Raw genomic sequence first — 17,500 nt, 5'->3', positions numbered from 1 at the left:
TGCCTTCAAATTTAAAGTGCAGGTGTCTTTTGTATTATAGATAAGTGTTTCTATCAACTATTTCTATCAAAGACTGAATTTTAGTGATGAAAATTACTGGTCACTGAAAAGATACTCTCTGCCATTTTCAGTTTCCTTTACTCACTAGCCCGCCATGGACATCTGCTGACCGAGACATGACTCACACTTTACTATTTTTGTTTAATACGGTTTTTATAGAAATGTATTATTTTCAAAAAACCCTTCTGACATTGTCAAATTCCTTTCTTTAAACATTTTCCCTCGGCGTTGTTGTCATAACAAAAGTATTTCTTTATATTCTATTAATCTGCAATTTTATAAGCCCTTATTACAGACTGTTCCAGAAGCAAGAGCTCATGTTTGGCTAATGCCAGCTTTTTTTTAAACGAACAATACATTAAACAAAGTTGCTCTACTACTCATGTGATAGTTTTTACCATGATTGCTTCTATGCGAGAGAGAGAGAGAGAGAGAGAGAGAGAGAGAGAGAGAGAGAAAGAGGAAGAAAAATATAATTGCACTCTTATTATAAGGAAAATACTTCAGCCATTCACCCAACAAAATGTAATTACCGAAACCGAATACGTAACTGGTAATGAACTGAATCACGGCCTGGAACTTTTCAGTCATTTAGCCTTTCTTTCCTTGTTTGGTTCGTGTCATCACAACTTACATTAACAGACGCACAGACACAAGTGGAAACACGGTCATCTCCAGGCAGTGTTGGCAAAGGTTATAAAATAACTCAGGAGGCAAAATCTTATGAACTTGCTTTTATGAGAGGCACAAAATATTCCAATGATTTTCACAAGTTTCATAAAAACGAAATTTTTTCTTATATGGAAAGCTTCTCTGAATTTTCAACACAGAACCAGGCCAGCTTTGCGCAACAACAGCTGTGGGCAGTTGTCAAACTTCATTGTTTTGCAGAAATAAGACAAAAAGAAAGTTCTCATTAAATACGGCATTTTAAAAATAATGAAGCTGCAATTGAATGAAGATTACTATTGGAACCAGTGTCAGTTAATTGGTTAATTAGATTAATAATAATTATCAAGACCAATACTGTTGATCCCAAATGGCTGTAGGGAATCACCCAGCTGTAGAGAAGAGTTCAATTACCAGTGAGGCGAATTTTAGGTATGTGTATTAAAAGCTCAATTGGCAGAAAAAAATCGTAAAACCTTCATTACGTTCTTTGAACTTCGTAAAAGTAACAAAGTACATTTATAGTCAATAACGTAATTTACCTCCCTTCCAAAGAGAGAAGAAACAGATAAGTCAAAACCTGAACCGATAATATAGCTACATAGTGCAGTAACTCAATAATGTAAATAAATAAATAAATAAATAAATAACATTGGCTACCAAACGATGAGCTTATTGTCATATTCAATACCTTTTACAAGTAAAATGACAAGAGTTCGTGCTGAATTATTTGCTATACACATAACTGCGAATTTATTCAGATCAAAATATATTTGACACATACTGGCAATTCTCCCATAAATGCTGCACTGAATTAGAAATGATAGTAGAATTTATTTACCCATTGAGTCCGTTACTTTTTCATACCCCTTCTTGGAAAGATTCCACCGGTTCGTTCTTGTTAGAAATAAAAATTGGACATCATATTTTTCGAATTGCATGCATATTTACTGTGTAGGTTCATAAAATGATGTAAGCTCCAAGGATTAACAGATCCACGAGTGAGCTTAAAATTAATACGATTGAATTCCAGGTAAGATTAAAATTCACTTTACTAAAACCTTCGTCAAAGGAAAGAGACAAAAATATAATTTAGAAATTTATTTTTTAAGATCTAAAAGGTAGGAATGTTATATTGGTAGTACTTCCTATTGCCTGAGATAGTAAACTTAAGCCCTACTTCTTTGATCATCGCACTTCCTGTTTAATCATCCCCACATTTTAAAATCTGTTTCAACCAGCTCAAAATAGGCGTTTTGTTACGTTTATTCCTGTTTTTGAAGGGATTTCGATAAGTCTTTAGGAATCGTGTGGAAACTTTGATAGTTTTAACCGTATGTATTTATACGGATTCAAGGAAGTATTGGTTCAAACGTCGAATGTTTTATTAACGCCACCTTTTAGAAAAGGTATTGTATACTTATATCTAAGTTATGTATTTTACAAAGAATCTTCCAAAAGTGATTTAGTATTACAAAATTAGCTGACCCACTTTGTGATGACTATCTACGTTTAATCTTGCAGAAATATATTGAAATTGCGAAAATGATGTTCAAGAAGCATTTCAAAGTTTCAGTGGAAAACGAAGCCGTTTTCATATGCTCATCCCTGTAGACTGGAATCACACTTATGAACTATCGCTAAAGGAAGCCGAGAACTACAATACGCAGAGTAAATAACAGACTAGAAAGAAAACTGAAGGGTTCAGTCGAAACAGTTATTGGAATAACCCTGTTAACATCGATTTTGTGATAGTTTTAAGTAGACCATTACAGGAAAATGTCTCAAGTGCTCTAGGTTACGGTTTAAGCTTTTCGTTTTCAACAGAAAACATTGATTACGTAAATGTTGCCAACTCCCTTAATAATCTGGACACGAATATTAGAGCTAATATTTGGAAAGGTATTGTTTAAGGGGCCATGTCGAAACGAATACCAACTAGTGTTCCTACACGTTTTATCAAGTGTTATAATGACTTCAAATTATGATAATAATCCGCATATTACGAAGGCTGATAAATCCCTAGTTCTGGTAATAATGGATAAGATAGGTGTGTTAGAAAAATGTGCAATCTATTGTCAGATTATATAACTTATTTGGAACTACGAATAAATTCCCTGGCAACTGTTTAATAGTAAATTTAATAAGAAATTAAAGTGTCTTAAAATGAAGGATACGCTAACCAAACCGTTTCCCTCGCAATGTGCTACTTAACCCTATATGTATGGTCTTATTAAAACACAAATGTAATAATCCTGTCCGCCCAATAATCAGTTCGACTAGTGGCTTCCTACGTATGTAAACTATCTGAATGGTTAGGTCGAGTTCTCATATGAAGAATAATACGGATTTTCTATAAAAAGCTGCTCGCATAAGTCACGACTTTAAAATGATCAGTTTTGATGCAACCTCTTTATCTACAAATGTCCAAGTTGATGATTTACTGACCTGTTTATAAAGCTGACGAATTACCAAAGCATATCTTACCTTTATCTTTTGACAAAATTTTAGAACTGATAAAATTATTTGTTGAGGATTTTACATTTGTTTTTAAAAAAAATTATTACTTTCAGAAGTTGGGAATGGCTATTGAAAATCCCCCTTCACCAGTGCTTAGCAACCTATATATAGTTTCGATACGTTGATGACATTCTGTGTTGGGTCCAGTGCGAAACTTATTACAGTTGTCTAGACAAGTTGAATCATTTGGTACCTTCTATTAAATTCACAGTTGAAGAATAAATAATTTTGTAGTACAGTTTTGGATGCTTTTGTTCATAGAAGGGATGGACGCTTTGTGTTTGATGTTTACAGACAGTCTACCAATACCTGTTCCTATATACACGATTATTCAAATTACCATGTAAATGTAAAAATCAGTTTTTTGGAGCAAGTTTATAAGGGCACTAAGGATTATTAGTCCGAAATTTATGTCATAGGAATTACGTTGAATACTAAAAGTTTTTATTTGACAAATCTCTGCAGGGAGCTAAAGACAAATTTTTTTTTTATCCCAGTAACAACAGGGGCCTTTTTGTGTGAGAAAATATGTTGACACTGCTGCATAAAGTAAATCTTCCTTTTGCTCGAAAATTACTGAAAACTTTCAAAATAAATTACGGGACACTTAAAAATGTCATTGTTCGTAACTTCCAAAAACAAATTAGTGTTTGCATTTACACGATTCCTTGTGCTGGGTGCAGGAACAAATATCTAGGTCTAACTGGTAAAGAACTGGATTGCTATCTCAAAAAAATCATTGTTATGCGGTTCATATATGTCAATTAACAAGTGTTTTATTTGTGTACATGAATGATTTTAACCACTGTATGACTGGAAAAAGTCAAGTGACATCATTTTTTTGGGGCAACATCGTTGACAGAAATATCACTAAATCTACCTTTTCTAAGTTTTCTTAACAATCAACAATTGACGTATGTATTTGTTACGCGCTGCAACTGCTTTCGTGGCTTTTACTGAATCTCTTCTCATATCCTCTTTCTTCATCTCACTTTCACCCTCTCTTAATAATTGATTCATAGTGAAACTGCGACATTTTCCTCCTGTTACACCTTTCAAACTTTTTTACTCTAAATTTCAGTTTCAGAGCTGGATGACCTCTTAAGTCTCAGTACTTGGCCTTTGGCCTTCATTCGATATTCAATTCAATTCTATAATCCGACTATAGCTGATTTGCATCCTTCGATTCGGGGTTCTTTAAATCCCACTTAAAACTCTCAAGGGCTTTCCAGAAGAGAGAGACCGCTCGGCACAGGGCCGACTTCATTTATAATCTTTGAGGAGCCAATGCTAGTAATTTTTTTCTTTACGTTGTATCTTTTATTTCATTAGTGAGTCTGGACTAGATACTGGGTATTTTTATCATTCATTTAGATGATTAGAAACAAAATCGTTCTTAGCCTAACCCGTTATCAAAACAGTTAAATGTATGATTTCAAATCTTCATTTACTGAAGAATTTTTTTTTTACTATATAACATCCTTACTTCTCATCAAATCTTAGTTCTTTCACTCCTTTTGCGACTTAAGTGTAAGAAACGTAAAACAATAGTGTCAAGGCATTTACCCTTTTCGAAATGGTTTAAGGAGGATATGGGGGCGTTTCTTCCATATCTACACCCCATCCCAACTTCGGTACAAGGTTTATGAATCAAATATGGGGAAAGCGGCTACGTCGAAAACGTACTTGTTCGTAGTCATTTTGGTTTGAATGTAGTTTTCAGGAGTAGCTGTCTGCATAAAAGGAAGATGCTGTAATCCGCTTTCATTAATTAAACCAACAATATGAATCTACTATCAGGAGGACATTGGAAATCGGATCACACCGACGAGTATATCCTCAGGCCTCTTTTCAGGGAGCTGTAACCGAGAGTACGCTTGTCACAAGCGATGCAGTCAGTGGCTAACGACGCCTAAACCACAAGGGAGAGGGACAAAGTAGTCTCTGAAATATATGGTTGCAACATATGAATTTTTATTTATGAGCATTTTGATCTTGATGTATATGTAAGTGGAAAAAAAGATATACGAATGTTGACAAAAGCGACTTCAATTTAAAGAAACTTATTCCAGATCTTTTATGTCTATCTGTAACTCAAAATATATTTGTAAAGATTAATAGCAAAAATAAAAAAAAAATATTATTATGTAATGTTAAAAACGTAATTGATTCCTCCTTACTGAACAGAAATTATTCCAAAGTCATAATAAATAATTAGGCATATTATAGTTTGTAAATATGTTTTGAGACTAAATCCAACTTCTCATATAGTAGTAGTAATATTCGTACGGTCGAGAGCTCTTATATTTTCCAAAGTCTGTCTTTATCTTTCGTCGTGATTGGAGAGAGGCCTTCATATTTAGCCAAATAAGCTAACAAATGTCAGCGCTTTTGCTTTCTTATATATTTGCTCTTATTAGCTAGCTTCCCAGAAAAGATGTATAGAAACTAAAGCTCTTTGGCGTTACTTCATAGTGCAAGTACCTAAATGACTGCAGGCAGACCGCATGTGTTTACACTTATTGCATAGCAGGTGTTAACATTTAAAAGTTACTAATTGTGAGAAAACCTTAATTAGAACAAAAATTACGGTGCACCACGATTAATTATCCACAAAAGAAGACAAGGACAGTACTGGTAGTGAGGACATTCCTGTCTGTTTTACTATTAAGTAATGTCATAAAGTTTTGCAAATTTGTACTAGTCCGGAATAGGTGTTCTAAGAGATACGACAAACCGGCATTGTTTTAGCAGATTTTCCAAGGAGAGGCAAATCCTAAAAAGAAACTCACGGTCTAGATGACCAAAATGTCACCCATTAAGGAGCAAGTAGATGAAATGGGTCGCGTTTGTGCTCTGTACAAGCTGTTCATACTGATACTCAGAGGATGCTCTACCTATCTATCTGTAAAATAGTTGCCAAAAATATCGATAACACTATGACTTCAAACCAGAATTAAAATTAAAGGATTTTTTCATTAATGAACAGTTTACTGCAAAAAAAAACTTCTATAAATTATAATAAGAAATTATTTAAACACTTTGAACCTAAATCAAACAGTTCTCCAACTCATGAAAAAAAAGTTCACAGGAGTGGTGCCTCTTGTAAAGGATATGGCCTCTCTGTTTGGGATTTTAAGGATGATTCCATGTTATACTACTGAAAAAAATTTTAAGGTTCGTACTCCTGCAAATAGCAGTCAAGACGAAAGAAAGAGGAAAGCTGCAATTTATTACACCACAGTTATAATACAATTTCCTTTTCACAGTATGCATTTGTCGTTTGGATAAGCGAAAATTCATCCGATCTACTGCTGTTTTAATTGTAGTTTCTAAACTTGAATAAATAATAAATCTATATTGTGGAAGAGTATTTAGAGACCCAGGGACCTGATTAGTTCGTCGATAGATTTCTTTGCTCAACATAGGTTGATCTAGGACATCGACGTTAAGGTAGACTATGTTGAAAAGTAACACAGGCGAATTCTTTCTTCTGTGGTTCTTTCTGGGTGTGGCCAAAAACTTTCTGAATAATCCGTATGCTTCATTATTTTTTTTTTTAAGTTGAAGATTATCTTCCACTATGAAACTGTCATAGATGCCCTAGCAAACACGATCTCCGCAAAGATATTGTTATATCCAAAAGGTTTTAGAAGAAAAACAAAATTAAATTATTTAGATGATACAGAGAAACGTACAAATTCCATAACATGTAGTAAAATATTTGAAGTAATGATCAAACTAGCTAAACCTCCAGTTCATGACTTACACGCAGTATCTGACAGATTTCATAGTTATACCTCATAACTCAGTTTAACAGATAATTTTACATGATGATCTGCCAGGGCTGATAAGAATGTCAAATCAAAACTGTGTTTGGTAAGTACTTGGATTAGTGCCTATGTAAGCTCAAATGGCTACCCACAGGGTAGAACCATTGGCACAACAACCATATACCACATTCTAGGGAAAAAAAACGGAAGGATATAAGGCATTATAAGAGTACACTCATCTCTCCGAAGATACAGAAAAATGCAGACATAAAATACACATTATACAGGTCATTGACCTAATGAATGAGAGGAAGGGTCACATTTAGATATATTTTATTAAACACGATACACAAATTTATCAGTAAATTGATTGCATCAGTCCTGTTACTGTCTGATGAAAGTTTCGCGGCAAAACGTCTCTGAAATGATCCGGTCCAGGAGGTGTGAAATGAGATGACGGGCGAAGTAAACTGAAATTCCAGAAAAGGTGAACTCCAGCTGGTGGAGCTATCTGTTCGGCAGCAGCTGCAGCACCGAGGACAGGTAAAGGAACACGAGCAAAAGCATCAATGGTGACGTCACGGGCGTCGCTGCTGACGTCGTGAGATCCTTCGAGGCGGAAGGTCCTCCGATGTTGTTGCTGACGCCCAGTGACTTGGCGGCTGCATTTTCATCTGTATCAGGAAAAGTCCGTTTTACTTTTAAATATTTACTAAGCATGTGAACAAAATAAGATAATGAAATTTAAACTTTATCTTTTCTAAAATTAAATTTGAATGTTTATATCGTATTATTATCTTGTTGACGTTGTCGCATTCTAACCACGGGAATACAAGGAACCTTTCCCCTCTAACCTATATATATATATATATATATATATATATATATATATATATATATATATAGATATATATATATATATATATATATATATATATAATATACATACATAAATGCCACCTCGACATTATTATTCTCATCAGTTTTCTTACAATCCGATACTCTTTTCAACCAGTCCAACCAGATATTAGACATAAATGAAATTAATCTATAATTGGAGTTGATCAGCTGAGACTTACTGAAGGGAATGAAATATCCATTATTTTCGTGAGACATTACTGTCACAAGAAAATGGATTTCTTGGTCAGTTAATTGCCGAACTGGAAAAAAAATATGATTAAAAATCAACAAGTTCAATGGACAGCTTTTAAAAAAGAAGACAACACAGCAGGTCTCCCTTTGAGAGAAACAATGCATTTTCCACACGGAAGAGACCGTTTCGAAGCCCTTTGTGAAAATATTTCACCTTCCACATTTCCGAGTATGAGAGATCACACCAGAAACGGTCAACAAAACTTCGGATACACAGACTTTCAAATGACTTGCTTGGATCCAACTGAACATCAGAAGTTGTTCCTCACTCAGTGTTATTCAGCTCAAAGTTGACTCAGAAACTGCAACACATGACTAAGTCACCTTCTCTGCTTCTTTGTGAGTTTTCGTTGGAACACTTTACAGAATCTGTTTTCGTCTAAATTATATTAGGGATATATAGACTGACTCGAAACAAAAGTCAAATTGAGCGAACTTTGAATATATATATATATATATATATATATATATATATATATATATATATATATATATATATATATATATATATATATATATATCTCTTAAACCAAGTGAATACTCACAATGGGATTTCGGTATGTTATTTCTGTAGGATTGATATAAACTTTTCAATTATAAAAAGTAATATAGAAAATACGTAGTTAAGTATAGCTCTGTACAAAATTTGGAAAGCCTTAAAAATATGATGCATTAAGACATTTATGGTTTTATTTTCATGATAGCCCCAAGGCATTCATAATATATTACTGGAGAACAACAGGACATTCACACTAAGTTTCAACAGAAAGTCTTAGCGATAACAAGTTGGCAATTGTATATTTATTGTTTTTCTTAACTAAATTAATATTACTTGAACTGCTGTCTATGTAACATAAAAAAGAAATGTCATTGCTAATTTCCTTACAATGCCACTCTATACCAAAGGTAAATGACACAGTAATGGGCTTTTGAAGTATTATAGTCTGAGTGGTAATCTTCCATTTTCCTAGAAAGATGTATAGAAGGTGATACACATAAAAGGTTCGATATATGAAATTATAACTAGACAAGGAAGCTCTTCGTCGGAACTGAAAACTTTTATACTGATTGATTGGTGAGGGGAAATCACTAGATAACAAAATAAAATAAAAATCTGTACCTGTAGACTGAGGTGAAATGTCGTTTTATTGAGAATCATTTAGCAGAAGATTGTTTTCTATGAGTAATAAGAAGCTTTAAAAGATAATACTTCCGTATGAACAGTAACCAGAAGAAAGACAGTAACCAGAAGAAAGGCTGTTTACTTTGAAAATAAGTTTCAGGAATAGTTATGACACTTTAAGGTGCTTGTTTAATGTTCACAAGACTGAGGGAAGAGAAACAGCAACATAAAAAAAGGATATAGCAGTTCTTATCTGGGATGAGAGAAGCGTTGGTGATACTAAATAATGTTCCAGACAAGGTAAACAGTTTACTAGCACTATAAAAGAAAGTGAACTTGAAGAAGAAGTAAATTGAGATCAAGAAGATAGAGCGATGAATATTTGTTTGAAATTGGATGAAACCGATGAAGTAAAGAGAAGGAAAGAAGATTAAATAAGATACACAGGAATTGAAGAGTCCTGCAATCAATGCAAAATTATATAAGTTTATTTGGTATATAGACGATACAAGCAAATAGAACTTCAAGCTCTCTTACCGGGTAACACGTGAACCATCACAGACGCCGGCAGAAATTTGGTCGGCCAGCAAGTGTAGTTTCCAGAGTCGCTGATTTGGGCTTTTTCAATAACGAGATGACTGTAGGTCTCATTGCCGAGATGCGTGTCTATGGAAATCCTTCCCTTGTGATGAAGGATTTCCGTGTCATGGTACCAATAAAGGAGACCTGGTGGAAACAGGAAATGAAATGACCTATTATATTGCAGAGAGCAGTGATGGATTCCTGATTCTAACCGAAGGAGAGATCTTTCATCTAGATAGTGAGGGGAAATCTTTTAGATTTTATGCAGACATATTTGCAGTTATTAAAAACAGAAGGATCTTATAAAATGCAACCTTGTTTTTCGCCTATTGAAAAGATATGCCTATTCATATATCTATGTGGAAGAGAGTTTTGAATTTGTTGCAATTCTTATTATTGACCCTCAGCTGTCAAAGTATTTTGATCAAGGCAAAGAAATCTGATGTTTAAAAATACGTAAGGATATTTAAGGAATGTTTCATGCAATTACATTTTTATATTATAAAAGCAATAAACCGTTCAATTAACTTTTATTGTTCATGAAAATGAACTTTTTTTCTCAAAAATGAAATTAGTTGACCTCTGACTGTTACCTTTACACTGCTGCTGTGGTGTCTTTCTCATTCTAGTTTCAATATCCTAAATAAGTTAATAGGACATAAAATGATTAAGCATGAGGTTGATATTCAAGATGACACTTCATTATCTTTTGGAAAAAGTCATATTATGAAATGGATTTTCGCTGGAAACATCAGAAACATCTATCCAGAGATAATAGTATCACTAGTAGTAGACTATAAAACGTTCAAAGGTTGATCTATTGTTTGTACGTGTGGGCTCAGTAAGACTACTTCGCTGAGACAATATTTCGTTGCGCGAGTATTATTAAAGGTTTATAATGTCCAGAAATTCAATAAAGGTCAGTTTCCAATGATTCAATTCTGCCAAGCTAATTCAAGGCACTGACCTGGTGGTTGCCATGCAAAAGGAGCTTTGCAGGAGAGCTGAATTGTGCTGCCAGCCCTCACATACCGCTGATCAGATCCCTCTACCACAGTAGCTGCTTCTGAAGAAGAAAGTCACGTTTATGGTTCATGAACTCCTAATGGGGAAAAATGGCTGATAAAGGTGACATATTGTATAATTTATCCGATTCATTACAAAGTAGAATTAGTAGCTTTCTTTGTTTCTGAATAAAATGTGTTAAGGTTTAACATAAGATGTAATCTATTTTGTGGGTTAGTGAGTGCACAATACGTTAAGAAATGATGTCAGTATCCTGTACAATTTTTGTCTGCATTTCTATCATATACTCATTAAGTGTAATGAGATCAAACTTTAAATCTATTTGCTTGGTTATTGAGAGAACACCTATGAACATTGTTAAACTTCTCTATTAAATGAAGTATATTAGTTTCTAATAAATTGTCCGTAACTTCAGTTTAGTTATATGACCGTTAGTACCAATCTGCAAGTTTAATGTTCTAGATAGAGGCAAAATTTAACTAGAGATGCTGGACCAAACTTTACAGTACACAGGCGTTTTACTGTTAATTTACATTACATTTTCATGTTGCTATAACATTTTAGGAATACCTGAAAATCCTTAAAATTGTGCATATTTACATGCGGAGAATAACGATGTTAATAAAATAAACGGCATATAGTAGTAATGTACAGAAAAAGATTCTGTTTTTCCGACCTGAACAAGTCCTAAAGCGATGCCAAGCACAATCACCATTACCTTGAACTCGAAGATAATATCTCATTGATAATTTTGGCTCTGTGTTGACTTGACACTGGTATTCTCCTGAGTCTCTCGTTTGGCTGAATCTGCAAGAAAATAGAGATTATGAGAACATTACGTTATTCCTCTCTATTAAAATTAGTGTTCTCCAATAAAATAAAAATACTTTCTGCAGTAGCGCTCTCTCTCTCTCTCTCTCTCTCTCTCTCTCTCTCTCTCTCTCTCTCTCTCTCTCCAGTATGTGTTTTGCGTTCTCACCTAATTTGTAAAGTCCAGTTTTCTGAGCGATGGGCGTGGAGTGCAATGAAGCGCTGGTCTGAGGCGAATGTATGAAGTCCAGACGTGAGGACATGAAGATCTCTGGTCCTGATCCACGATACCTGTGGACATATTATCACCGTTAGTAATATAAGTTTTTTAATATATCTATTAAATAAAACACAAGTTAATGAAATTTCCAATGATTACAATGCCCCTATGTAACAGAGGAGAAATAGTGTGCAGAGAGGATTTGTGTACATAATTTCTTTGAAGCAATGACGCATTTACTTCCTTCTTCTAAATGATACTATGCAGGATGAAGGTATAACCATAAGGAAGTTAAATTTCCGTAAGTTTCGTGACTACTATGTCTGCGCAACAATACTGTTGCAATAAATTTGCTAGGACATCAATTGAAATTTTGCTGAAATAAATAGAAAAGACCGATTTTTGTATATCTCGAAAGATATACTCAAACTAAAGTGAAACTAATTAGCAAAACTTCAATCAATGTGGATGCACTCGAGGCATTAGAGGTAGCCGAGATCGTGAGTCATTGGGAGAAAGCAAGTTACCATGGTCCTCGCAGACCCCGAAAAGGTCGTTAGATCTTCCAAGTACTCTTGTAAATGTGTAAATGTAAGAGGGATGTCACATACAAGTCTGAGCCTTTTTAGTAATTGAAATAGTGTTTTTGTTGGGTAATATTAAAACAGCAAGCAGAGGGATTTAATAAGAAGTATTCATGAATTATTTTGTATTTAGAAGAATGTTTTGAAAAGTGCCTTACTCAATATTGAATCTCAGGACCATCTGCTTTCAACAGTCAGCGTCAACCTGCCCCGAATCACTTCCTTACAGGAACTGCAAACATCCTTCGGTGAAGACTGCCTCAGTATCCTAAGCTTTGCTGAGCAGAGTAAACACCCTCGCTCCATAGATTTCAGTAAATGTGTTTGTCAAATATCAAATAGCTGTTGTAAATTAAAACAGAAAACTTATTTTCTTTTGAATGTATAATTAACAGTCAGTATCTATACATTTCGCTGAATATTTTATTGATGTAAGGTTTGGAAGCATTCATAAAGTATGACCAAGGATGTTATTACATAAGTTCACCAATGTTATTGAATGAATCAGTTAAATAACTTACGAAAGAAATGGTATATTTCAAACGTGATCGTTAAGATAATTATATAAAAAAGAAAATTATGTAGCTTGATTTCTTCCTTCGAATGATTATATATAGCCCTGAAAATGAATTAAATTATTCTTGAAATTTCATGAACGCCAAATTAATGGAAATCGTGGAAGTCAGGTATATTCGCCTTATTATAGATTAGCGACATTTCCGTCTCTGTAGTTGGTACAATAAGAAACAATCAGTAATGAATATGATCTCCATTAAACAAATACTAGTCGCTTTAAGTAAGTACGTCATTAATCTTAATTATTCCAATGACAATCTGCGCATTCTGATAAAAAATGAAATTCCTATGGCATTGCAAGTTGCGTGTAGACCGTGTTTTAAAAAAATGTATTTATTTATTTATTTAGTTATTTATCTATTTATCTATTAATATTTTTTTGCCTCAAAAGAAAATACCATTATCACAATAGAGTGCATATTGAATGCACATAACAATATCACATCACAAATATGAAGGTAAAAATTAAATGTTATATATATATATATATATATATATATATATATAATATATATATATATATATATAATATATAGTATATGTATATATACGACTGTATAAAGGAAATACACAACCAACACCACACACACACCACACACACATATATATATATATATATATATATATATATATATATATATTATATATATATATTATATGTATAAACACGCACACACACACACACACACACACACACACACACATATATATATATATAGATATATATATATATATATATAAATATATATATATATATATATATATATATATATATATAATATTATATATTATAAGATATATATATAACTAAATATTTATTTTAGATATATATAGTATTACTACATATAATACACACCCACACACACACACACAACCACATATATATATATAATATATATATATATTATATATATATATAATATATATTATATATATATATATTTTCTTTTTATTTATGTTTTGTGTGTGTGTGTTGTGTGTGTGTGTGTAGTGTTTGTTTTTTCCTTTATACAGTCGTCTTTGTACTGTGAAAAAGTTAATGAATTTAATTTGTACTCCTTTCTGAAAATGTCACTTCTTTTTGGTGCAAAAAAGGTAACCATGTAACTCATAATGTGAAAAATTTATATTTCATTAGAGTACACAGCTTGACCCATTAACTAAAAGGGAATAGTTCTCGCTTCATGAGGGTCATACTTGAGTTTGAATAAGGTGAACTGTTTAGGTTTTTTTAACAAAAAACAAGAACTGAAGGAAATCTTATCAATATAACGCATAACTTGTTTACTTGTAGGTATTTACACAGTATTTTTATTCAACACTCGAGTACTTTCAGGCCCTATCTGTGGCCCTTTCTCAAAAGATTTATGAGTTGTCAGACTGGGTCAAGGATCAGCAGTCTTCTGGAACTTCTTCTTGCTGTGCTGTCATTGATGTGATGGCTGTGCTGGTTTTCATTCTCTTGAGAGTTGTTAATCCCCTCTTATCGCTCTGATATCCTGAGCTGATGGTCAATGGGATTAACCCTTGTGGGCATCCTGTTGGACTGAAAACCTAATCTCTAAGTCAGATGTAATCTTAGCCTCTTTTAATATCAAAACTCGGCTTATGGGATCTTCTGAGGTGAAATCTTTGTTTCCTTCCATCATTTTAATTTCTCTGATGAGTGCTCCTCCCACTACTCTTCTAAGACTGATTTTATTGCTTTTGTATATAAGCCTACTGTTTTTAAAATGCATCCTATGTTCCTTTTCCCAACAATGCTAGTTATACCTATCCCCTGCGAGTTAAACTGTACTGCCTTCCTGTGTTCTTGGATTCTCTTCCTTAATCCCCTAACTGTTTCCCCCACATATTTGTCCACACAATTGCTGAAATTAATTATATAATATATATATATATATATATATATATATATATATATATATATATATATATATATATATATATATACACACACACACACACACACACACACCACAATGCTTTCCTCTTTGCCCCTCTGAGACTGGAAGGTCAAGAAACGCATGCATACTCACGAATGAAGATTTCCTGTTTGAGTCTCTTGGGTGGGTAACAGTCATATGTTTCCGTAGTAAGGGACCCAAGAAAATTCAAATTACAATTTCTTGACGTAACTGTCCATAGAAATTATAGAAATTTCACCCTTTCAGTCTTTCGAAAATCAACTAACATTGCCTCTTTTGTTCATTACTACTCCAATCACCATCAAAATGTTAAATTCTCTGTTTTTTTCTGGCATGTTTCTAAGGGCTTTACGTGTCTGTAGCCCGCAGTTTATTGACGCTGAAATTAAAACTATTTATGATATTGCGATGAAACTTAAATACCCAAGGACTTTTGTAGATGTGGCATTGAAAAGAGCTAGAAAAACTTTTTATTCAACTAGACAAACTTGAATTTAGTAAGAATAACATTTTAAAATTACCCTATGATGAAAGGTTTTTAGATATTCCTTGAATTTTAAAGCTTTTTAACATAAATGTTGTTTTCAGTAATATTAATGTCAAGAGTTTAGTAATCAAAAATTCTCCTAAAGATCTTCCAGGCTGCATATATGAAATTTCTTGTAAAAAGTGTGATAAAGTCTATTACGAACAAACCGGTAAATCTCTTTCACAACATCTCAAACACCATCAATATTCTGTGAGAACTGGGCAAATATCGAATGCATTATTCGTACATATGAGAGATTTAGACCATCCTATTAACTGGAGTCAAGCAAGAGGCTTAATCCCATGTAATGACACAGTAAAAAGGAATATCATTGAATCTTGTTTCATCAAGTCAAATAATAGAAATGTTCTAAATTTATGTCTTGGTTTATTTAAACTTGATGCTTTCATAATGAAAAAAGTTGTAGATAAATAGCAACAAAATTAATATATTCAGTTTTTACATGTTTTGGACTGTAAAGAAACTTTGTAATTTCGGTTAGGGTCAATCTGTTTAGGTTTGTGACCGTGTGATATCCGATAATCCTGGATTATCTCTTTAAATTTTTACCCTTTTGACAATTAACCATCTGGTATTCTTGATCTTGTGTTGTACCTGAGACCTTTCTCTCCAATTGTACTTCATTAACTCCTTGACAATGTCTGAGTAAAGACGAAAGCGCTTGGATTTCTGACTATCATTTTCCTGTGGAATTCGCTTATTTATGAAGTCACGTGCATCTACTGTGATTTTTTAAGCATATATATATATATATATATAGATATATATATATATAATATATATATATATATATATATATATATATATATATGATTTTAACTTCTAATTCATGGTGAGTCCACTAAGCAGGAAATTTCATATCATTAATCATTTTATAAACCTAGACACTACCGACGGTTCAGAAGCCCTTCCACAAACTGTGTCAGTCAGTTTCTTGCCATCCACTAACTCTTCATAGGTATCATGACCTTTTCTTTCCAATGCTTCTTCCAGGCTTAGTATCTTGTTAGACTTCCAGCTATTCATCGCAACACCACCAACCACCTCCCCCCGCCCCCTACACCCCGCCCCCGGCATTCCGCCCGAAAAACTTCCAAAGTATGCACTCTCCTTACCGAACATCATGTTCCATTCCTCTCATATGGCTAGACTATCATAAAGAGCTCTGATACTTGGTTTCACCTATATTGAACCATTATCACTTCTTAAACGGATTTCCACAGTTCGCAACCGCATTTCCTGCGTAGATAATTCCCAACAGCCCCCCGGGTTCTTTTTTTTATTTCATGTGCAGTCTATGTTCATACGTATCTTCCATAAAGAGAGAGAGAGAGAGAGAGAGAGAGAGAGAGAGAGACTCAAACAAAGTGAATGAATGAGTAAAAACAAAATGGAGGAGTACCTTCTTATCTCCGAGTTGGGCAACTCTGCAGTGGAGATAAGCTGACTGGCCTTCCAGAGTCGTGACCTCGTTCGCCGGTGCGGGCAAGAAGTATGGCTGCGTGTTCAGGTGGGGGATTCCTTGCTCGAGGGTGAAACCTGTGACAAGAGAGAAGAAAAAATACGTCTGTAGAATTTCGAGGGAGGAAAAATGATGTCAATTCTGTATAGATAATTGGCTTCTTTCTCAATGACAGTGTTTGCTGTCTTTCCATGTTTATTGTTTATGTTCATATGCAAAAAGAACAAAAGTGATTGCATTGGATAATCGTACTCATATCCTCATCAATGATGCATACTAGGAAAACCTCTTATCGGCAATACCTTTATTTTCACTTATATTCGCAGATATGGCGTTGCAGTAGACGAGAGCAATAGTATTAGCAAACCATACGACTCTCACAAACATCTTCACTTGAAGGGAAGTTAGTTACGCCTACATGGAGAAGTTAATCAACAAGAGAGTTTTGCTATTTCTGTTTCTTTA

General features: G+C 33.7%; 1 protein-coding gene across 1 annotated transcript in view; it reads right to left on the bottom strand.

Annotated features, from left to right (window-relative positions):
* Positions 1–6,993: 6,993 nt before the first annotated feature.
* The window catches only part of LOC135206279 (zwei Ig domain protein zig-8-like), a 47,583-nt gene continuing 37,076 nt past the window's right edge, over positions 6,994–17,500 (bottom strand). The window contains exons 2-8 of the mRNA XM_064237699.1: positions 17,338–17,500; positions 16,976–17,112; positions 11,885–12,006; positions 11,624–11,712; positions 10,847–10,945; positions 9,835–10,023; positions 6,994–7,696 (exon numbers count right to left, since the gene is read on the bottom strand). The exon at positions 17,338–17,500 is cut by the window's right edge and continues 542 nt beyond it. Of these exons, the coding sequence (XP_064093769.1) occupies positions 7,530–7,696; positions 9,835–10,023; positions 10,847–10,945; positions 11,624–11,712; positions 11,885–12,006; positions 16,976–17,112; positions 17,338–17,422 (888 nt within the window). The 5' untranslated portion in view covers positions 17,423–17,500 and the 3' untranslated portion in view covers positions 6,994–7,529. The remainder of the gene's footprint in view (positions 7,697–9,834; positions 10,024–10,846; positions 10,946–11,623; positions 11,713–11,884; positions 12,007–16,975; positions 17,113–17,337) is intronic.

Source organism: Macrobrachium nipponense, chromosome 29, assembly GCF_015104395.2.
Source record: "Macrobrachium nipponense isolate FS-2020 chromosome 29, ASM1510439v2, whole genome shotgun sequence".
Classification (NCBI taxonomy): domain Eukaryota; kingdom Metazoa; phylum Arthropoda; class Malacostraca; order Decapoda; family Palaemonidae; genus Macrobrachium; species Macrobrachium nipponense.
This window is presented reverse-complemented; position numbering and strand designations above follow the sequence as displayed.